A 24,234-nucleotide genomic window follows, 5' to 3' on the forward strand; every position below is an offset into this window, starting at 1 on the left:
GCCATTCCTACTGACATCTTTGGCACTTGCTCTTCTGTGCCTTTCCCCAGCCATGTGCAAAGGGAGATTATTTTTACCTTTCAGGTGTTAACACAGATATCACTTTTCCTCAGGTCTCTAAAATAATTTAGGTGCCACCTATTACCAACCCTGAGCAAGTCTTTTTCTGTAGCAAAGTTTGCAATAATAAGTTTATTTGCAATTATTTTAAAAATATGTCTCTCCCACCACTGAATTCAGTAAAGGAAGAGATCACCAGTGTATTTTTCACCAATGTTTATGGCATTGGAACATAGCTGGTGCACAGTAAGTGTTTATCAAATACATTAATACAAACCTCACAATAAATGGTTTATGAGGAATGACAAACCTTGAAGAATAACAGATATATTTTTAAGTTCCAAAGTCACTTAATACAGGGTGATATAGGTTTCCAATAAAAATAGTCATGGGGTTTTTTTTGGTCAAAATGGACTAGATTAGAATATTTTTGGAAGAATCTACTTCAAATTACTGCCTCACTAGCTTAGAAATTCCAATTTAAAAAGAACTGAACATAAACTCTTAAAAGTAAATAATCTCTATGACCTAATATTTATAAATTGCATATATGATTACCTAGTCTTCTTTTTTAAAAAGCACATTGAAAGATGTAAAAAACTACAAGTCAGGTATCAAAGCCTTTCATTCTATTCAACACATGATAGATGTTAGCTATAAGCAGGACTTCTTAATTTTAATAGCCAAGATAAAAAATGTAGAGATCCAACCACTTGCTGGTAATAAATATCATCTTGGAAGATAACTTTTTTTGGAAATCTTTATCGAAGATTTGAAAATGTTCCCAATACTACCATAAACAGACTGATGTGTAAGAGAAGGAAGGAGAAAAATCAAAGCAAAATAAGCCAAAATCTTAAAAACCAGGTGCTAACCTGAAAATATTTAATATATGTAATCTCTTAAGATACAAAATTATTAAAGATGCTACATGAAGTCACTTCTTAAATCTTTGCTATAGAAAACCTGTCATCTTGAATGTAGATATTGTCAAATGTAATAGTGTTTTCTTAAGCTTGACACAGAAGAATTTGGGCAAACTTCTTTCTAGCAGAGGTTACATTTTCTAGGTGTGTATATTAGATGCTCCATCTCAGGCCCAGCTGTGTCAGGTACTGAATCATATTCTTCTTGGTCTTGAAATTCACACCCATAAATAGGTACCAGTGACAATCTACTTCAGTTTTACAGAGAAGGACAAATGAAGGCAAATAAAGAACAGGAAAGTTCCACATACATAAAACCTTGTTATGACAGTTTCAAATATTATGTTCACATTTTCAATGACAAGAGGCTATACAATGATTAATATAAAGTGCAATCTCTCAAGATGAATTTGTGAAGATGTTTTATGTTACACAGCATCTGAAAAGTTAGTAAGGGAAAAAAGGATACGTAAATGAGAAGAGAGATATTAAATATGACCAGAAAACTAGTGAAGAAATGAGAAAAGGAAAATGCATAATGGATTTTCAGAAGTAATTAATTTGGCTGGTCATAAAATGAGCATTTAGCATGAAGATTGATTTCATCCTCAAAGTTTATTCAAATTTATGAAAGGAAAGGAAGAGAAGGCAAAATTATATACATTCCCATTCACTTGACACAACCAAAGACCATGTGGCCCAGAGAACCTCAAAGATACTCAGTATTTTCCATGAAATTTGTCCTAAACATGAAGGTCTCTTTACATCATTTACCCTTGAAAGCTCACAAAGACAGCAAGAATCTAGCATGTGCTGTTCAAGGTAATCAGCACAAGAGGACTGCTGAATTTGAAATAGTCATGACTGGGATCTACAAGGCTTTGCAGGATTTGAACCCCATTACCTCTCTAATCTCATCTGCTACCATTCTCTCCTCACCCTTACTTCATCCCCACTGCTCTCTCTGCGGCTCTCAAGTCAGGAATGCCCATCCTCCAGATGTCTATGTAGCTTGCTCTCCCCCTTTCATCAGCTTTTACGCAAACGCTCCACCCTTACTGAACCTTCCCCGGCCATTTTCTCTAGGACTTCAACCTCCACCCTTCCCCAAAATTGCTATCCTCTTCCCTTTAGGCTTCATTTTTTTTCATGCCATTCAACATAATGTGTATTTTACTTATTTACGCAACATATGTCTTCCCTCACTAGAATGTAAGCTTCACAAGAAGGGGATTTTGGCTTTTTATGGAGTCTTTTGGTCTGTTTTCTTCACTGCTGAATACCCAGTGTCTGGCATACATACTAGGCGTGCAGTAACCGGTTGTTAAGCATGAGTGAATAACCTAATAAAGTCTAGATTTAAATGAGTAGTTATGAACAGAGTGATACACCTTCTCAGATATTAAGGCATAAGGTTTGTGTGTGTGTGTTTTAAGATTTTATTTATTTGACAGAGAGAAAGACAGCCAGCGAGAGAGGGAACACAAGCAGGGGGAGTGGGAGAGGAAGAAGCAGGCTCATAGCGGAGGAGCCCGATGTGGGGCTCGATCTCATAACGCCGGGATCACGCCCTGAGCAGAAGGCAGATGCTTAACGACTGAGCCACCCAGCGCCCCAAGGCATAAGGTTTTCATTTCTTCCACAAATCTAAGTAGAGTCCAGTATTTGTCTGGCTATCATCTCTGAATACAAAGAATAACTTACAACTACAAAAGGGATAAAATTTACAAACTACAGTAAGAGGATAGCATTGCAGTACTTTGGCTAATGCTGACAAGAGGCATTTGTTTGCTTTCTACATAAAACAGTCTGAGTATTTACAGAACTTCGATGAAAGTAGAAAAAAAACTCAAACATTCACTTTCCAACTTTTACTGTAAATAAAATATTTTTTAAGAAATTTGATTCAACCAATTTTCAGTTGTCTTTTAACCTTGGAAAAATAGTTTGTGCTCTTCATTGTTTTAATAACTGTTTTCCTTATAACTCTGATAATAGGAAAAAATCTCATACTAATAGCTTTCAGATTCATATTCATTAGATAAGTTATAAGGGAAAACCTATTTATTTGTAAAGATGAGACATTATATGTAAATTTTCATTTTTATTTCAGTTGAATGTTCCAGTTTTATTAGTCCTGTTTGTACTTGTAACGTCTGCATCAAATATAAGTAGGCTTTTGATATTAAAGAAAATTTTTTAAAATTTTTTGATTTATTTGAGAGAGAGAGAGAGCGAGCGAGCGAGCATTAGCAGGGGGAGGGGCAGAAGGAGAGGGAGAAGCAGACTCCCTGTGAGGCAGGGAGCCCAATGCAGAGCTCAATCCCAAGACCCTGGGATCCTGACCTGAATAGAAGGCAGACGCTTAACCGACTGAGTTACCCAGGTGCCCCAAATTTTCTTATTTAACATATTACTTTGAACTTTATCTGAGAATTTTAATAATGTATAGTAACAAACACTTAAAAAATGATTAAAAAAAAGTTAAAACTTAATCAGTACCTTAAAGAACTGTTTATCTATGTGGAAGGATACGTATGTATTCATTACTCCTACACTTCCCTTTCCATCATTAAGGAACTTCAATTACCATACAGTCACTTTAAAAACCCAATCTAAGACAAGAATATCGTTCAGAACATGCTTTGTCCTGCTCAACAGGTAATCCGCCTCCTTGCAAGAGATACTTATAGGTATTGGTGTCATCAGATGCTTAGAACATAAAAAACATGTAATATTGCTCAGATATACACAATGTGTCTATGGCTCAAATGCACCATGAAAACTTACTGTTATAGCATAGCTTCCTTTTGCTCATTTCACTGATGAAAAGCAAAATCTCTGTACACTTCTTTCGAGTCACTCAAGCCAAAAGGTGATACAGTAGTAGTAACAGTTATTTTATTTTGGGTTTTATTTCTCATATCCTTCTTTTGGGTTCATGTATTTAACATTCGGCTCCATCTCAGGGAAAGAATATCCACTATTAAAGAAAGTGATAAACTTGAAAAGCAATAGGAAAATGCCAATACCATCTGTGTGGTTATCAATTTATGTCACGTGTAAATAAAGTAACTAATTTCAAAGGATGTTAGTGCTTTTAGCATCTGAAGAAATGGCCAGTTTTAACTATTCCATCTGCATTTGCTTTGGGATATTAGGCAGCAAATGAAACACAGGGGCAAACCAACCCATCATTTAGCTGAGAAAGAAATATCAGTTTAAAGATGTTATCTTTTCAAAATGTTTTGGCAGTGTTTTAAATTATATCAAGCTAATATCTATAATATAAAATGGCAACAAAGAGCATTTATTTTGTTTTTCATTAATGTAATATGCTTGAATTATAAAATAAATGCCTAAGTTTAGATACATCAGTTAACATTTAAAAGAAAAGTTACTCATTCTCCCAAACTGAAATTTACAGTGCACTAATTATTACACTCAGACTCATACCAAAGTTGTTTTAAAAGAGTAATCTGTTAACAGCTCCAAACACAAGTCCATAAAATTAGGTTCTTCTGTGGTAATTTTTGTTAATTTTTATTAACACAAAAAATTCAGCCACTGAGTTGACATAATTTTTAGTAAAGAAAATACTAATTTGAGAGTTACTATGTTATCCTTTCCCTTAGCTCAAAGCTGCCTGCTGTGAAGTGATACTATTATACAACTGGCCATGGGTTAGCTGTATGTAAAACAAAGTGTCAGTTCAGATTTTGAGGGCATTCCTTTAGTGAAAGTCAGGAGCCATTTTCCTTAAGTTTTGGGCACAATTTACCCTTGCTACATTTATGATGAGTGAAAGAAACAAATGCGAGTCAAGTATCCAGAACCTTGGTTCCCAAAGAAGCAGGAACTCTCATTTCCAGTGACCACCATAATAACTTTTCATAGCTGTGATGTCATGTAACTGAAATTGGTTCTGCTAATATCACATACAGATAGGGGCACCTGGGTGGCTCATATGGTTAACCATCGGACTTTGTTTCAGCGGGGGTCATGATCTCCAGGGTCCTGAGGAGGAGCCCTGTGTGGGGTCTGCACTCAGCGGGTAGTCTGCTTGAGGATTCTCTCTCTTTCTGCCTCCCCCCACTCACATGTATGCTGTCTCTCAAATAAATAAAAATTAAAAAAAAATCACATATATAAAATATCATTATGAATGAGAGGGGTAAAAAGTTTATTTTCCAGAAGAATTTAACATCCCAGCAAAAATTAGTGAAATTGCCCATAGAAATTATCAACTGAAATGCTTTTATTTTTAAAGATTTTATTTATTTGAGAGACAAAGAGAACATGAGCGGAGTGAAGGGGTGGCAGAGAGGGAGGGAGAAGCAGACTCCCCACTGATTAGGGAGCCCGATGCTCAATGCTCTAAGTTCAATCCCCAGACCCTGAGATCATGACCTGAGCTGACTTTTAACCAACTAAGCCACCCAGGCACCCCTCCATTTATTTATTTTAGAGAGAGAAGGGGAGAGAGAAAGAATCTGGAGCAGACTCTGTGCTGAGTGCAGACCCCGCTGAAACCAAGTTTCAACCCCAGCTGAAACCAAGAGTCGGTTACCCAAAGGAGCCAGGCCCCCAAGAGCCCCACAACTGAATTTAAAGAAAAGAAAATCTGATGATGAAAATATTTCAACTGAAAGGTTAAAAATATTTAAGAGACAAAAGAAATCATGTTGAGATTCCTATGTCAAAAATCTCTAGACCATATAAACTATATGAGCTCAATTTTTTTTTTTTTAAAGATTTTTATTTATTTATTCGACAGAGAGACAGCCAGCCAGAGAGGGAACACAAGTAGGGGGAGTGGGAGAGGAAGAAGCAGGCTCATAGCAGAGAAGCCTGATGTGGGGCTCGATCCCATAACGCCAGGATCACGCCCTGAGCCGAAGGCAGTCGCTTAACCGCTGTGCCACCCAGGTGCCCCATGAGCTCAATTTTTTAAAAAAGATTTTATATATTTCAGAGAGAGAGAGACAGAGTTCATGAGTGGGGAGGGGCAGAGGGAGAAACTGACTCCCCACTGAGCAGAGAGCCCAACGCGGGGGCTCCAACCCAGGACCCAGGGGTCATGACCTGAGCCTGAGCCGAAGGCAGACAACTTAACCGAAAGAGCCACCTAGGCGCCCCTATGAGCTCAATTTAAAAAAAACAAAAAAACAAAAAAAAAAAACATGTTATAAAGTATTTTGATGATATCTAAAACCTGGTAAAAAATTCTTTAATAATTCTTAAAGTTTCAAATCCATAAGTCATTTTAAAATTAAGATAAATTTGAGGACTGCCAAAGGGCAGCATCTGTGTGAGCTAAGGTATATATTAGATAATTTAACATTTGATTCTAGGAAGTTCTGATCTCAGAACATCCAGATCAGAAAGAAAGGGGCAATTACAAGTCTCTAGTGAAAGGAAGTGGAGACTGACATTTTTTAAGGCTTACTAAATTAATTCCCTCTACTCAGGATCTGCAGAAACATTGTTCCATTCAGAGGTTAAGGTGCTTGGTCTCCTCTTCATCCAGGAATTGGTGGCAGCCCTAATTTAACCACACGTATAAAAATAAATGACAGCTTCCTGGACCATAAATACTAAGTTATGCTTATCACTCAAAAAAATCCTTTCATATTTCCTTCATTTTTAAAAAAGAGTTATTTATTTTTAGAGAGAGACAGAGAGAGAGAGTGGGGAGGGGCAGAGGGCGAGGGAGAGAATCCCAAGCAGACTCCCTGATGAGCACAGAGCCCTACACAGGGCTGATCTCATGTTCCTGAGATCATGACCTGAGCCGAAATTAAGAGTTGGGCACTTAACCGACTAAGACACCCAAGAGCCCCTCAATTTCTAAGTAATAAGCGTGTTTGTAAAATAAAATAGTATGGTACTTTTTTTTTTTTTTTTTAGCATATAAGAGCTTTTTGTTTTTGTTTTTAGTTTTTCCTCAAGCCATTTAGAATTGCCTTTTGTTTGATTTTATTTATCCAGCAACCCATGGGCAAGCAAGTAAATAAAGTATTTGTAATTCGAGAGATGATTCAAATGAAGACAGGATAATCTTGGAGTATTCACTCTAAACTTGAATCCTCAAATGCTTCTAATCTCTTTAAACACTACTCTGGTTCAAGTATATTTCGGATTTATGATTTCAAAGGGCTCAGTTATCTGACGAGAACAGGAGCATATTAAGTCTCTGCATAATACAGTTTTGAAATGGCATGCACATTAGACACTAAGCAGTTATTAAATCTTGCTTTTAACCAACCAGTTTTCTAAATCTTCCCTCCACAGCTTGATTCCCAGTAGAGAAAAAAGTAACTCAAACAAAAATTTTCCTGTTTACTGCAATAAGCTATTTACTTATCTGTGCACAAGGTTGAGAAATTATGGAACGGGGATTAATGTATTTGCCTATAGGGGAACTTGCATAGATGTTTAGCTTGAATTTTCATTTGTATTTTCAATTCATATAAGGATTACATATTTTGACCCACTTATAAATTGAATGACATAACAAAATAGAAAGAACACTACTTTCCTACTTGCTATTTAACTAATGCTGACAAGTCACTTTCAGCTTTCTGAACTTAATTTAGCTTATTTGTATATGAAGATAACAATTTAGCCTGGTAGAACAAATGAACTAACATTAAAGTGCTTTGACAATTATAAAGTATCATGTAAGTGTAAAAAATTGTCTATTATGCTACTTTTACATGAATGAAAACTAGCTGGTTATATCCTCATCATGCCTTTATAAAGAGAGGAAAAAACAGAAAGACACTATTTTGGAGTAGTCTGAGAATTGAGATTTCAAACATAAGAAACATTTTCCTAACAACTAAAATAATATAGGTTAGTGCTAAAATTCAGAGGCCATTTAATCTAGCCACTTGAGTTTTACATAATAAGGAAAGATTTTTTAAGGCTAAATATAAAACATATCAACAGAACAGTCACACACGATGGTGGAAAGGGAAGAACTGAAAACAAATGTTATACTTCCCAATTTGTTCTCAGTCATTCCCGGCTAGAACGTCTAGGGTTAGAAGTAGAGTTAGGGGCAGGAGCAGGGCAGGTTCAGAGTCTGGGTTACAGTTTTGGCTAGATTACAGCAGGCATGTTAATAATTTTTTCTCTCAGCCAACAGGAAAATAAAATTTAGGATGATGAGAAAACAAAGTGGTCATATGTGAAGTACTATACAATATATAGAGATACAGAACGTGTATGTATGTATGTACATAAAATCACAGTACATTACACCTTACAACAACCCTATTAATTTTACTTCACAGGCAAGAAAACCAAGGCACAGAAGAGTTAAGCAGGTTGGGCTCTTGGGCTTTTTTATTTTTTAAAAAGCCATATTGAAGTTCAGTTTATATACATAAAATTTATCCATCTTAATGCACAACTCAATGAGTGTTGATAATTTTACAAGCCCACAAACCAGTTGAGACATTTTCATTCTCATGCCTGTCAAAAGTTGGCCTTGAAACAACAGGGCTTAGGAGCATAGATCCCATCCTACTCGAAAATCCACTACAGATTTCCCAAGAACTACTGATAGTCTACTGTTGAGCAGAAGCCTTACTAATAAAATACAGTTGATTAACATATCTTACATGTTATATCATACACTGTAGTTTTACAATAAAGCTAGAGAAAAAACTTAAGATCATAAGAAAAAATGTTTACCATACTGTAAAACTCTGCATAATAAATGGACCCTCACAGTTCAAACCCATGCTGTTCAAGGATCAAGTGTATAGTCAATCCCATTAGAACCCCCAGCCCTAAAAAACCACAAATCCCCTTTACCTATAGATGTCTTCTCTGGGCATTTCATAGAAATGGCATCATTACAACATGTAGTCTTCGCATTGGGCTTGTTCTAATTAGCATAAAGTTTTAGAGGCTCATGTATACTGCAGTATGTATTACCTCATTTCTCTTAATGCCTAATAGTATCTTCTGTTGGGATATATTACATTGTATATTCATTTATCAGGTAATGGACACTTAGGTCATTTCTACTTTTTGGCTATTATAAATACTGCTGCTATGAACACCCGCATACAGTTGTACTGATAAATATTTTTAATTCTCTTGGGTAAATACCTAGGATCGAAACAGTTTACATGTAAAATTTATGTATAACTTATTGAAAAACTTCTTGAGAAATAGCCAAAGTGGCTATTATTTTATATTCTAGCAGTAACATATGAGGGATTTGGTTTTTTCACACTCTCACTAACACTCACCAAGGTTCAAGAACTCCTCCACTACCCTCTCCAGCTTTTCGCTGACCATGCATGTGTGTTCCAGAACGTTGGACAGGAGAGAGGAAGGAGCTAAGTGAATGGAGAAATAAGAGACAGAGATCCTTACACTTTTTCAAAGACAACCACATCTATTTCAACTGATGAACCTATATTGACATCACAGCCCTCTGAAGTCCATAGTTTACATTATGATTCACTCTTAGTTTGCACATTCTATGAATCTGGACAAAAATAAAATGGCAAGTATTCACTATTAGATGTGGTAGTTTCAGTACTTTAAAACTCCCCTGTGTTCTGCTTATTGAGGCCTACCTCCTCCATAACCCTGGGCAACCCATGACCTTTTAACTGTCTCCATACCCTTTTCTAGAATGCCATCTATTTGGAATCATATAGGATGTACATGGCTATTCTCAGCAGCTTCATTTGTAGTTGCCCACAAGAAACAACTCAAAGGTCTATTAATAACTTAACAGATTAACAGTGGTATATTCCTATGAGGTAACTCTACTTGGCAATAAAAAGGAATGAACTATTGATACACATTACAAAATGGATGACTCACAAAATTATGCTAAATCAAAGAGACCAGACCAGAAAAAAAATATAGAGTGTCTGATTCTATTTACATAAAATTCTAGAAATACCAACTCACATATAGTGAACAGAAGGCACATCAGTGTTTGATTGGGACAGGGGGTAGAGAAGGGTATACCTGAGTCAATACAGAGACAATAAAGTATCATATAAAAATATTATTATATCAAAGTGTTTTTCAAAAAGAATGAATGGCAAACAGGTATTTGAGGGGCTCCTGGGTGGCTCACTCAGTTAAATATCTGACTCTTGATTTCAGCTCAGATCATGATCTCAAGGTTGTGAGATTGAGCACTGGGCTCCACATTGAGCCTGGAGCCTGCTTAAGATTTAAGATTCTCTCTCTCTCCCTTTTCCTCTGCCCCCTCCCCCCTTGTGCATACACAAACACTCTCTCAAAAAAAATTAAAATTAGATATTTGACAGACATTTTCTCAAATAAATGAAGCAAGCAACCACTGATGTGCCTTCAGTTCACTTTTTTTTTTCTTGTCTGGTTTCTTTTATTTAGCATAATCTTGAGATTCATCCATTTTGTAATGTATATCAGTAGTTGATTCCTTTTTATTGCTGAAAAATTTCAAGAAAAAAAAACCCTGGAAGTTTTTGTGGCCAGGGATAAAATCTAAGCTTTCAAGTGAAAATTAAAACTTTGGAAAACATGTATTTGTCACCATGAACTTGATAGCTTCTCATTACTTGCCTAATAAAACTATTGATAACATTAATAAATATCATCTTTTGATGTTGTATCATGATTTATGTCACTATTTCAGGACCTGCACAACCTGGTCACCTGATATATTCCAAATGATGAAGCAAGATGCTACAAAATCATGCATAGATAAAAGATACATTCAAATTGCAAGTTCATGGGGCACCTGGGGGTTCAGTCAGTTAAGCGTCTGCCTTCGACTCAGGTCATGATTCCAGGGTCCTGGGTTCCAGCCCCACATCGAGCTCCCTGCTTCTCCCTCTTCCCCTACTTGTGCATGCACTCTCTCTCAAGAAAAATAAATAAATCTTAAAAAAATATTGCAAGTTCAACCAATGGAGTTAGTGCAATAGAGTAGGAAAAGTTTGTCAAAGTGGTTTCAGATTCCATGTTGCAACTAACCTCTGAAAAAATTTAGCAAAATCTACTGTGCTAAGGCAGAATTTGAATATGGCCTCCCAACAATGGCCTACCTTAAGCCCTGGAACATGTGAACATGATTAGAGATCACTTCCTTAATTATGTTGTCACATGGCACAGGTGACCTAAAGATGGGAGAGTGACCACGGGAGCCTAATCTAATCACATGAGATCTTTCAGAAAAGGAGAATATTCTCTAGCTGGTAACAGAAGAGGAAGTTAAAATCAGAACACTTGAAAGATGTGACATGCTGGGTCTGAAGATGAAGGACCACAGGAAAAGGAATATAGGAAACCTTGAGGAGATGAGAGATGCCTTCAAATGACAGCAAGCAAAGAGAACCTTAGACCGTTTCTCAGCTGCAAGGAACAGAATTCTGCCACCAACCTACAGGAGGTTGATAGTGAATTCTTCCCCAGTGACTCCAGAGAAGAGCTCAGCCTGAAATCCTAATTTTTGGCTTCGTGATATCCCGAGCAGATAACCCAGACAAGACTGCCTATGCTTATAATCTATAGAACTATGAGGTAATAAATGGATGTCGATTAAAGCTGCTAGGTTGTGATCATTTGTTACACAGCGAAAGAAAGCTCATATATTTACTATAAGTCAAAATGCACATTAACTTGCACCCCACATTCCCACTGCTAAAAATTTACCCTATATAGTTCGAAATGATTCTTATTACTCCAAAGATATTCATTCAGCACTGTTTGTAAAAAAACACAAAACAAAACCAAAAACATATACATGTAAACAGAAACCAAAGTATCCATAAGTAGAAGACTGATTAAACTACATAAATCCATAAAATGGAATACTCTGAAACTATTACAAAGAAAAGATAGAACTATATGGATGAATATCAAACAATGAAACTCTAAGTTACATTAATAAGAAAAAAGATCTGAAAAGTATTAGAGTATGTCTTTATAATTAAATTTAAAGGAGGTGCATAAAAATCAGGCATCTGCATTAAATATTTTCCTTGAAACACACACTCACACACACACACACAAACACAATTAGATAGCAATTAGCTTTGGGAAGGGGTTAGATTACTGAGTGGAAAATTTTCATTTTTAATTTTCTTTCATTACATTTTCAATTTTCTAATGCAGTTTATTATTCTCATTCATTTAAAAATGATCGATACAGGTTATTAATGTCAGGTAAACACTAACCTGCCTCTCCTGCAAAGCTATCTTCTTTTGTTCAACTTGTACCTAGTGTCTGGCATTTGTCATCCATGCTAAGACCAAAATCACCTTTCCTTATCAACTCTGCCCCACCTTTTAAATCTAAATTTCTTAGTAACGTCCCTTATTAACTGGGGACTTCATTTGCACTTATCTGAGTATTTATGTGTATATAGTATCATTTAGTTAAAACTATAAGCTATTCAATTATTTTTAAAATTTTAGACCATAATCTATCATCTTTCATCAATGTATTGAAAGCTACTTTAAGATATGGATCATAAATAGTAGAAACCACACAAACATATAATGTACCTAACAGTGCTATCCTGAGGATGATGAAGATGACGATGATGATCCTTAATCCTGCAGTTATATGGTAATATTAGCAACTATATTGCAATAGCAAGCAAACCAATGTGATAAAAATGGGAACAACTATCCTTAATAGAAGAATTAGGTGAGCAATATTTAATGGGCAATCTATAATACCAGGTTTATTTACTGTATATTGAAGTTAGTCTGGTGATGGGTACTAAGGAGGGCACGTATTGCATGGTGCACTGGGTGTTATACGCAAGTTACGAATCATGGAACTTTACATCAAAAACTAGGGATGTACTGTATGGTGACTAACATAATAAAAAAATATTATTAAAAAAATAAAATAAATTAAATTACAAAATAAAATAACCAAATACTTGTTCAAGCAAATCCTTGTCAATTATTAAATACTGTATTAACACATATTTACCAAAATCAAATTTTACCTCTAATTGTATTTTCTACAATAGGAGGATATATAGTGAAAGTAACTTAAATATATACTCAGTTCAAGGTTATCCTGGCTTGTGGGCAGAAGTGGTTAACCACAAGACCTGAAGGCACTGAAAGTGACCAGAAAGAAATACAGGACAAATTCCTCAAGAGATTACCTTTTTCTTTGTTCACTTATGAAAGACATTCATAGTTCATAAGGGATTCAAAACACTATGGAATTTTATATACAGCCAAACAAGAGGATGTGTGGTATTATACTTGGAAAATAATATGCAATGAACAAAATACAAGATAGTACTACCATTATTATAAAGTCAAACCAAGTAGACTACTTTTATAAACAACTTTTCTAACAAAAACATACATAACTGAATTCCATGTGTAATCCCACTGTAATATCTCCTCTCAAAAAAAAGAAAAAAAAAGGTTGGCTGACATTTTCTAGACAACAGCAAAGTAATACAGACTATAAAAATATCGAGCATATGTACAGCTCTTTGTCATCAGGAAAATGTTAAACAGAATTGTTGAGAACTTTACAAGGAGAAATCAAAGAGACCGAACATATAAAAATAATAAAACATGACATTAAAATGTCATCGAGGAAACCTCTAAAATCATTACCTGGAACCAGTTCCATAATGATGTAGATAGGCTGTCTTTGTGTGCAAACACCTATAAGTTTGACGATATTGGGATGATCGTATTGCTTGAGAATTCTGGATGAGAGAAAAGTGTAAAAATAGTTATCATTTAAATACTAAAAATTAAATTATCATGAATAGTGTGCCCAAGTAGAATATACTTTACTCGACATGATTCACTTTTTTTTTTTTTTTTTAAAGATTTTTTATTTATTTGACAGAGAGAGACAGCCAGCGAGAGAGGGAACACAAGCAGGGGGAGTGGGAGAGGAAGAATCAGGCTCCTAGCGGAGGAGCCTCATGTGGGACTCGATCCCGGAACGCCGGGATCACACCCTGAGCCGAAGGCAGCCGGGTAAGGACTGCACTACCCAGGCGCCCCTCGACATAATTTACTTTTTAAAACATTAGTATGAAGCAAAATTATGATAAATAATGGGATGTATACAAGTTTAGATAAATATTGGCAAACTGCAGGTACAAATGAGTCAATTCTCCTTAATCCAATTAAATTTTCATTTAAAATTACTATTCACTCTGAATAACAATCATGCTAAGTATAACACCTTACTTAGTCCCAAACACGTATAGCTCACTTCAAAGAACCTCGTTTTAGCCGCTACCACGAAAGCATAACTAACAAGTATTAGTGGATCAAAAACTGTAAGCTGGGGCACCTGGGTGGCACAGCGGTTAAACGTCTGGCTTCGGCTCAGGGCGTGATCCCGGCGTTCTGGAATCGAGCCCCACGTCAGGCTCCTCCGCTATGAGCCTGCTTCTTCCTCTCCCACTCCCCCTGCTTGTGTTCCCTCTCTCACTGCCTGTCTCTATGTCTACCGAATAAATAAATAAAATCTTTAAAACAAAACAAAACTGTAAGCTGCTAGAGTGGCATCTTTTTGTTTTGTTGTGTTTTGGGACACACTTAATGAAAATACATAAATAAGAATTCAATTCATATTGGTAAATGCTATAGGCTAATCATCTCATCAGATTTTATAAAATACTATCTTGATGAACATGATCAATTTCAAAACAGTAAAAACTCAAGAGTTTTGAGAAAACTGGCTAAAGATTAAAAATAAGTAATGGTTTCAACATAGATGTAAGCCGAAACAGAGGGGACTTTGTTAGGATAAAGGCAAAATTTCATCAGAGGGCTACAAAAGCAGCACAGCCTCATCCATGGCACTCCAAGCATAAGTTAAAAATAAATCGGATTCCCTCATAGGCCTATTTACCCTGAATATTTCTGTTACCACATTTTATTCCAGATTATCCTATTGACATAGTTACAAATTCACTCATATTTGAAAAATGCAGTTTTCTTTCCTAAGAGAATGATAAAAAATAACTATTGGGAGAAAGATAAAACAGTTTCTAAATGTTTTGTACAAATCCAAATAAAGTAGAGATAACACTAAGAAAAATGCATTAGATTGAAAATATATAATGATTTACAAGGGAAAAGATAGAGTGGGAAAAATTCTAGAGATAAGGAAAATATTGTCACTAACTTGGTGCTTGCAGCTTCTATGAGGAATTAAAAAGGAAGTCTTAGAATGTTTGACTTTAATCCAAAATGTCATTTCTTAAGTTGGAAACTGCTTAGTAAAGAAAGTCCACAAAATAGCCAGCCTGAACTCAATATTAAGTATCTAAATATATAGCTCTATCGTCTATTTAATGACACTTGGGAGTTCCCATGGATACAACTCTCATTTTTAACCAAAAACTTCATAATTTCACTTTAGAAAGTGGACTTTTCCACTTTAGGAAATTTAATACTTTATTTTGTAATAAAATAATCACAAAGTAGAGAGCAAGAAAATTAACTGTTTTTTCAAAATAATGTAAGATACAAACTTGTAGTTTAAGAATACCTATGAATAACTACAAAATGAGCCTATGAATTTCTATTGTGACAGCATGCCTTTATCATAGCATGTTTTTGACCTTCCAATAATGTACCTTTAAAAAGTTTACAACTTTATTCTATGATAATATTTAATAAATGCATCCATCTAGATTAACCCATTGCTATCAATATTCATTTTAGATTATGAATCAAAATGCTCCATCCTATGGCACTTAGTTCTCTCATTGCCATCATCTTGGTTCTCTGACAGCACTTTATAGGAACTTCAATTTTATACACTATGTCATGATATAGACACACCTACATACTTACACACACATGCGTGCACACACACACACACACACACCCCTTTTTCTTTCTCCCTTTACAACACAAATCTCTGTGTATTCTCCTTCTTTCCCATCCAGGTATCCATGCATCTCAGAATGAGAGTTTACCCCTACTCTGTCCAAAATCTTTCCATTTGTTTTGTACTGTGTTGTATATACTGGATTTGACCGCTAATAGAATAGTGTTAACCACATGCAATACAGGGATGCAAGTTAGAACATTAAATTTTAGCCAATCATTCTAGAAGATTAGAAAAGAAACAATGTGCAGATTTTGGAACAAATGCCCAACAAGGAGCTGAAGAAGAAATCTGAGGTTCTCAGAAAAGAAAGCTCAGTAAAGACTACTAACTGAAAACACCTAAGGAAGGTTAGATAGATATAATTATATGTATCTAAATATATATACATAAATTATGTATTTGTATATAGAATACAGTAATTTTTTATTCCAAAGACAATCACAACATTGCATATATACATGCCTATGTATATGTACGTGTGATAAAAGCAAAAAATATTGCAATACACCAATACTGAAGAATATTCGCTGTTTTTTTAGCATCTGGTTCCTTTGACTGTGATTGTATAACTAATGTGTATAGTCCAGCTCAAAAATAAACTTTTTGTTTCTACTAAGTGCTTACTTATGAGGGTTCTAAAAGTGCTTACCTCTACTTCAGTAAATCATAGTTTAAAATAATCCCAAACTTCACATTTAATGTTATAGTGTTAACTTATAAATACACATTTAATACAACTTCTGCAAACTTACTTGGCTTCTTGTAAAAATTTTATTTTCAGTTCCTGAGGAAGATCTTCTTTACATGTTTTAACAGCAACAGCAGTTTTATCCTTTAATATGCCCTTATATACTTCTCCAAAATTTCCCTGAAAATACAAACACATTTATTGTTTAGATATAAGACAACCACATCAATCTTTGCAAAATACAAGGAAAGCACATAATAATGAATTTTGAGTTCAATGTATTGTGTTAGCTTTATTCAGAGTCTTAGGTGGAAATAAAGATTGGAAATGTTGCTCTTTCCAATCCTCCAACTTTAAAAATAGTACCCAACCCACCTACCATTTGGGGGATTGAATCTTGAGGAGAACCAAAAAAGAAAAAAAGGAAAAAATCCGAAGAGACTTGGATAAAAGGAGAAACTCAAACTGAAGCCATCAGAAGTATTTAAGTTTCACATCTCCTAGTACTCTTTACCCCCAAGCTCTAAATTTTATTAGATTAAGAAGTTAATCAATTAATGTTTCAAGATAAAGCAAAGACTCCATGAGGTCACTGTTGGTATGGATCCCCAAAGCTGAATGTCAGTTGAAGAGTGTCAGGGAAGAAGAGAGAGGCAACAGAACCAGGCAGACCAAGGACTGTCACCAGCCAACTGTCGACTGTCCATCTCGGAAAGGTACCGAGGAAGAGGGGGTGCTTACCCAAATGCGAATGTCAGCCATGCTGAGTTTCTATCAAATATATAAATGCCTAACCTCATGCTATGGCTCTAACCTATTTCAACTTAACATGACTTATTTCAACTTTGGAGTCATTTGTTTTTTTTTATTCATTTAAAACCAAATATTACAAAGATCTATAAAGCTAATACAGCAACTATTTTTCAGTATTCAAGTTTTTATGTATGTATATATATTGTTTACATAACTATAATCCTAATATGCAAGCCTTTTAATAAGCTTCAATGCTACTGTTGAGCAAGAAGTAACTGAACTAGGACTCTGCTACTTACTGGGCTTGAATTCTAAGAGCAGCGTAACTTTTTTTTTAAGATCTATTTTTTTAGAGAGAGAGAGAGAGAGAGAATGCATTCGAACAGGGGGAGGGGCAGAGGGAGAGAATCTCAAGCAGATTCCCTGCTGAGTGTGCAGCCCCGAGATCATGACCTGAGCCAAAATCAAGAATCAGATGCTGAACCGACTGAGCCACCCAGGTGCCCCGGGCAACTTAACTCTTAACCAATAGTTCAAGGTGCATAAGTTTTATGTTATTAACAAATTTAAGATTATTAAAATATTTATTTCAATATATATTTTTTATATTTGTACATTTAGTTATATCTAATTTCTGTCAGCAGAAAAATTTTTTTTAATTTTTTAAATTCCAGTCTAGTTAACAGTGTTATGTTTCAGGTGTACAATGTAGTGATTCAGCAATTCCATACATTACTTAGTGCTCACCGTGGTAAATGTACTCTTAATCCCCTTCACCTGTATCACCTCTCCCCTACTCACCTCCCTTCTGGTAACCATTTATTTGTTCTTTACAGTTAAGAATCTGTTTTTTTGGTTTGCCTTTTCTTTTTTCTTTGTTCATTTGGTTTCTTAAATTCCACACATGAGTGAAATCATATGGTATTTATCTTTCTCTGACTTGCTTAGCATTATACCCTCGGGATCCAGCCATGTTGTTGCAAATGGCAAGATTTCATTCTTTTTTATGGCTAAATCATATTCCACTGTGTGTATGTATGTGTGTGTGTGTGTGTGTGTGTGTGTGTGTGTGTGTGTGTATATCACATCTTTATTCATTCATCAATCAATGGACACTTGGGTGGCTTCCATAGCTTGGCTATTGTAAATAATGCTGCTATAAACATTGGGGTACATGTACCTCGTTCAATTAGTATTTTTGTATTCTTTGGGTAAATACCTAGTAATGCAATTGCTGGATTGTAGGGTAGTTCTATTTTGGAATTCATTCATTCTGAAATTCATGGTCCACCACCATCAACATTTTTATCTTCAATGTATTCTTTAGTGATTCTCTTCGCCTTTTTGTTCTAACAAACTTGGCTCTCACCTGAGCATTCAAATGGTAGCTGAGCTTCTTTTGCCTTCTGAACTTAAGTGATGATTTCCCCCAACATGTTCCCTTCCCCCACTGACCTGGAGATGATATAGAGTATTCAACTAGCTCCCTGTCACTGCTTTCAAACCATTTTCCCTCCTGCATTCCCCCAAAATAAGCTCTGAAACTTTGTCATTCGATTATATATCCACTGCCCCTTACTGTAGCTACCAGCTACTGAATTTGAAAATATTTTCCTTTGTTTATTAACAATTTGAACTCCTGGAACACAGTACCCAGTGTTACTCCTGTCTTAATTCCTGTCAATTTCAGTAGACACTTAAAGTACCTCCCAACACTTCAAACCTTCAGTTCCTTGAACATCATTCTTCCAGTAATCTTGTACTCCAACCTATTTTCTAGGATCATACCTTAAACTTTGCCACTGCCGGGGCACCTGGGTGGCTCAGTTAACTGTCTGACTCTTGATTTCAGCTCAGGTCATGATCTTGATCTTTTGAGATGAATCCCCATGTCGGTCTCCGTGCTGGACATGAAGCCTGCTTAAGATTCTCTCTCTCTCCCCCTCTGCCCCTTCCCCCCTCTCTAAATAAAAACAAAACAAAACAACTTTGCCACTGTCAGTAATGTAACTCCCCTGTAATACCTATTTTATTCATCTCATCTTCTGGCTGGCTTCTACATTTGTAGCTTACTTCTTCTAGTATCCAGACTCCAAAAATCCTCTGACCATATGGGAACTTCCAAATCTTTAGATCTTACCACTTTTTGTTGTCCAACACCCCCTTAATGTCTTTTCTTCCTTGCTTATCCAGTTTAAATTCTATAGTCAGCAATTATAACTGCTTACCATACATTCTCAACTTCACTGCTCGTCCTCATCTATAAAACTCCCTTGTCAAATCTACAATCCTGATTAAACTCAGCAGTCTGCCTACTCTGCACCTATGCAGCTAAATGTGGCTAGAGAAAATCCACAACCTCATTGACTGGTTTCACTTTAAATTCATGGGCACAACCCTCTAGAGGGCCCTTAATGTTGCTCCGGCAATTCTCATCTCTCCTTCTAAAATAGTCTGTTTTTCACTATATTATTCCCAACTGCAAACCACCATGCTGTTGTGTCTCTCAGGGTAAACAGCAACACAATTCATTCTCTTGAAACTACCACCACATACCTCTGCTTCCTTTTGCAACAAAACTTCAAAGAGTTTCATCCTTGGTATCTCTAATTCCTCTCCTCCCATTCTCTCTTCATCTATTCCAATCTGGCTTTCTGCTGAAGCACTCCCAGGAAACTGCTCAGCCAAGTCACCAGTGGCCATCTCATTACTAAATTCAATGGCAAATTCCCAGTCATCATCTCATTTAACCTATCAGCAGAATCTAAAACCAATGATCATTCTTCTTTCCTTGATATACTCTTGTCTCTTGGCTTCCAAGACATCTTATCTTCTGGTTTTTTACCTGTGTAATTGATTTCTCTTTCTCAGCCTCTTTTGATGATTGCTTCTCTTGTCTGAAGCCTATAATTATAGTAACCAGGGTTCAGTATCTATTCTCTCCTTTGATAGAGACCCACTCCAATACTGAACTCATCTGGTCTTATGGCTTTAAATGCCATCTACAGGGGCACCTCAGTGGCTTAGAAGGTTAAGCATCTGCCTTTAGCTCAGGTCATGATCTCAGGGCCCTGGGATTGAGCCTCTTATCGGGCTCGGGCTCTGGGCTCAGTGAAGAGTCTGCTTCTCCCTCTCCCTCTGCGTCTCTCCCCTGATCATTTTCTCTCTTTCTGTCTCAAATGAATAAATAAATTTAAAATATGCCATCTATATGTGGTATATATATCCAAGGTAATGTTATTCAACCATGAAAAAACAGGACATCCTGCCATTTGCAGTAACACAGATAAAACTTGAACACATTATGATAAGTCAGGAAAGACAAATACTATATATACTATCACATTTATGAAATCCTAAAAAGCCAAATTAATAAAAACAGAGTGTAAATGGAGGTTATAGAGGATGGAGAAGGGGGGCAGATAGGACTGATATTGTCTAAGGGTATAAACTAAACTTTTGAGAAGTAAGCACTAGAAATCTAATGCACAAGAGAGTGAATATAAATAACATTATATTATAATCAAACTTGCTAAGAGGCCACAATTTTTCAACCACAAAAAAGAAAGAATTACATAATGTGCTAAAGACGTTAACTACCACTACAATGACTATCATGTTACTATATAAAATTGTATCAATTTAATGTAATTATGTATCTTAAATGTACATGTTATATATCAAATATATTCCAATTAAAAATCTTAAATAACATCTATATATAACTACCAAATATACATGCTACAACTACAAATTTGTACTTTTGATCCAGACCTCTTTTTTCAACTCCAGACTTGAGAGCCAGGTGTCTTCCCAAATCTCTCCATTTGACAGTCAAACAGACAAAACTTAATACACCCAAAACCTAACTCCTAATTTTATTCCCCCCAAACTTGCTGCACGTACACTGACTTCCCCTTCTCTTGTGCTCCACATGAACTCCATCAGGATACTCAGTTGGTTCAACTTTATTTATTTTTTTAAAGATTTTATTTATTTATTTGACAGAGATAGAGACAGCCAGCGAGAGAGGGAACACAAGCAGGGGGAGTGGGAGAGGAAGAAGCAGGCTCATAGCAGAGGAGCCTGATGTGGGGCTCGATCCCATAACGCCGGGATCATGCCCTGAGCTGAAGGCAGACGCTTAACCACTGTGCCACCCAGGTGCCCCTCAGTTGGTTCAACTTTAAAGCATAACCAGAACTCACAAGTTTCCACCACCTCCCCTGCTACAATCTGATCTAGGAACCATCATCTAGTAGTTAGGTAAGGGCAACTGCCTCCTAACCTTCCAACTTGTCGGCCTATACTCAACACAACAGCCACAGTGATCTTTTTAGTAAGTAAGATCATGCCACCCCTCCACTCAGTCATCCGCCAGCTCATCTTTTCATACATAATCAGAGCCAAAGCAATTATAATGGCCTGTAAGGTTCTACATGATTTATACCCTCACCGCCTCACTCACTTCCTGTCCTATCACATTCTTCTCTGCTTATTGAACTCAGTTACAGCCAAATTGTCTGTCTTGCTCTTCAAAGAAACTTAACATTGGTTACTCCCTTATCCCAGAACCCTTTTTCTCAGATGTCCTCATGGCTAAAATCCCTCCAAGTTTTTATACAAAAGTAAAAAATTTTAATAAAGCATACCCAGATATCCCTATTAAAAATTGCTACCCTGGCCAACAGCATTCCCAATCTCCTTATATTTTTCACAGGACTTAGTGTCCTCCAATATTAAAAAATTTAGCTATTTATTGTTTGTTATTTATCCATCTTCCCCTGCTAGATAGAATATAAGCTCCATAAGGGCAAAGGTTTTTGTCTCCTTTGTTGGCTGATGTATCCCGAGTGTCTAGAAGAGAGCCTGGCACAAAGGAGACCGTCCATAAATATTGCAGGAGTGAATGAAGTATTTCTTGAATACCAACTACATATCAAGTACAGTCTAACTGTACATTGCTGAATAAAAATGTTCCTATCTCAATCTTCTATTACTGCTCAATTCAAAGTCTGTCAGTATAGAAACTATGACTAATTCTTTTTTCCTCATTCACTCTCAAGGAGTATACTGTCAATATTTATTAAGAATGGGTAGTGAAAAGATTAAATCACAAATCAGTTTATACTCAAAAATACTAGCTGAAATTAAGCTATACAGTGTCTCTAAAGTTGCAGTCTTATTAAACATGATTAAATTTATTTAAAATGCCCTCATGCTATGGCCTTGTCATTGAGAAAATATTTTTCTTTGAAATAGCTCTAGTAAGGATCTAAAGATTAAAATCCCTCCTAATGTACTGTATCTTACATATTAAACTAAACATAAAAAATTACTGAAATATTTCTCTTTAACTGAAAATATTTTTTCTTGGTACTAAAAAAGCAGTCTTTCTCAACACATTCTATTTCAGTAAGTGGCTTATTTTATAATTTTTTAGTAGTATTTTCATGGAAATTTAATTTATTTGTAATAATTTTTGGCCCAATTACTCCTACTGAGTTACTGACCTAAAGAAATAGAACAAAGGAATACTTCCCTAAGAATGATGAGCACAACACAAATGAAATAAATACATAAGCTACTGCCCTTAGCTTGAGATTCTTTAGAATTTACTTACTAAGTATTAGCAGTCAATACAAACTGCTTTCCAATAGCAATTTAATGCTTCCATTTGGAAAGGATATTTTAGAATAATGAGGATCCTACAAAGTGGATTATTTCAACGGGGATTTACTTTCTCAACATACATCAGAGCTAAAAAAAAATTAAAAAGGTAAGGAAAAATTGTCAATCCATCAAGTTGACACTGATCACTCAAAATATATGAGTGATAGTTTTCTCTCAATATCTGAATTTTATACTATTTTTCACATTGCACTATAAACCTATACTCAATCCAAACTTTCAAACAGAAACATCAATGAAGTCATTGACGGAGACATTAATACTCACCCAATGGGACTCAATCATAAATCAGCAATTGATAAATTTACAAATAGTCCATTTGAGTAATGATCAAATGTCTACCATTATTATTAAACATAATATACATTCATATGGCCTATGAGTTGGGATAAACTTCAAACTAGACTGGAAGAAAAGGGACTTTTCATCATATAAAAGCTGCCTTCTCTGACCACTACCAGATCTACCTATAAAACGAATCTTTATATTGAAAACTGTGTTATTCACATAGTTGTTAGACCGAAATAATGCATCCAGTGCTGTTACATACTGTGATTCTATACACAATCTTGAAATCTCAGAGAGAAGTATGCCACTTTTTCTGAGCTATCCTGTATAACCAGAAACAAACGGAATAAGACTATTACGTGTTTAAACTTCTATCACACCCCCCAGTCTCGTTCCCATTTCCGATCACTAGTTTTGGTTTTACCACAGTGTAATAAATTCATTATGGTTTAAGTCTTTTCAGGGAAAACAGACATATACTATTTTAAAAACCCAAGAATCACCCTTAAACTTTTCACAGATTTTCACCCATCTGTTTCACTGAACACTGCAGTATTTGTAGCAGATGTGGTATTGTGTTCTCCTGGGTTCATGCGGGAATGTGCCTTGGCGTGTGCTGGAACATAAGAAAAGCTCTGGAGAAAAGGAAGAAACACGTAGAGTGCACAGTCACTGTAAAGACTTCTGGTTATTTAGTTCAGCTGACTACGTACCTTGCCCAGTAATTCTCCCAATGTGACATCTTCATGATTGAGAACCCATTTCTTATCCTAGGGCAAAGAAAAAGAACAACCTTTTTAGCCCAAGCAAAAGTGCATTTCCTGTAAGATCCATTTGAGGCAGTAGCCAAGAGAACTAAGGAGTATTTAATTCAGGCCATAAATCAGCAGCACTCTCACAAGTTGTAACTTCAAGAGGTTATGAAACAGATTTAAGAAATGTTACTAAAC

At 35.8% G+C, this 24,234-nt stretch overlaps 1 protein-coding gene across 7 annotated transcripts in view; it reads right to left on the reverse strand.

Annotated features, from left to right (window-relative positions):
• Positions 1 to 24,234, reverse strand: part of FER (FER tyrosine kinase) — a 424,607-nt gene that overhangs the window by 131,513 nt on the left and 268,860 nt on the right. For all 7 annotated transcript variants that reach the window (XM_040621988.1, XM_040621989.1, XM_040621985.1 and 4 more), the window contains 3 exons: positions 23,998 to 24,054; positions 16,617 to 16,732; positions 13,614 to 13,708 (listed from right to left, as the gene is read on the reverse strand). In XM_040621988.1, coding sequence (XP_040477922.1) covers positions 13,614 to 13,708; positions 16,617 to 16,732; positions 23,998 to 24,054 — 268 coding nt within the window. The remainder of the gene's footprint in view (positions 1 to 13,613; positions 13,709 to 16,616; positions 16,733 to 23,997; positions 24,055 to 24,234) is intronic.

The sequence above is a fragment of the Ursus maritimus genome, unplaced genomic scaffold (genome assembly GCF_017311325.1).
Source record: "Ursus maritimus isolate PB19 unplaced genomic scaffold, ASM1731132v1 scaffold_5, whole genome shotgun sequence".
Classification (NCBI taxonomy): Eukaryota; Metazoa; Chordata; class Mammalia; order Carnivora; family Ursidae; genus Ursus; species Ursus maritimus.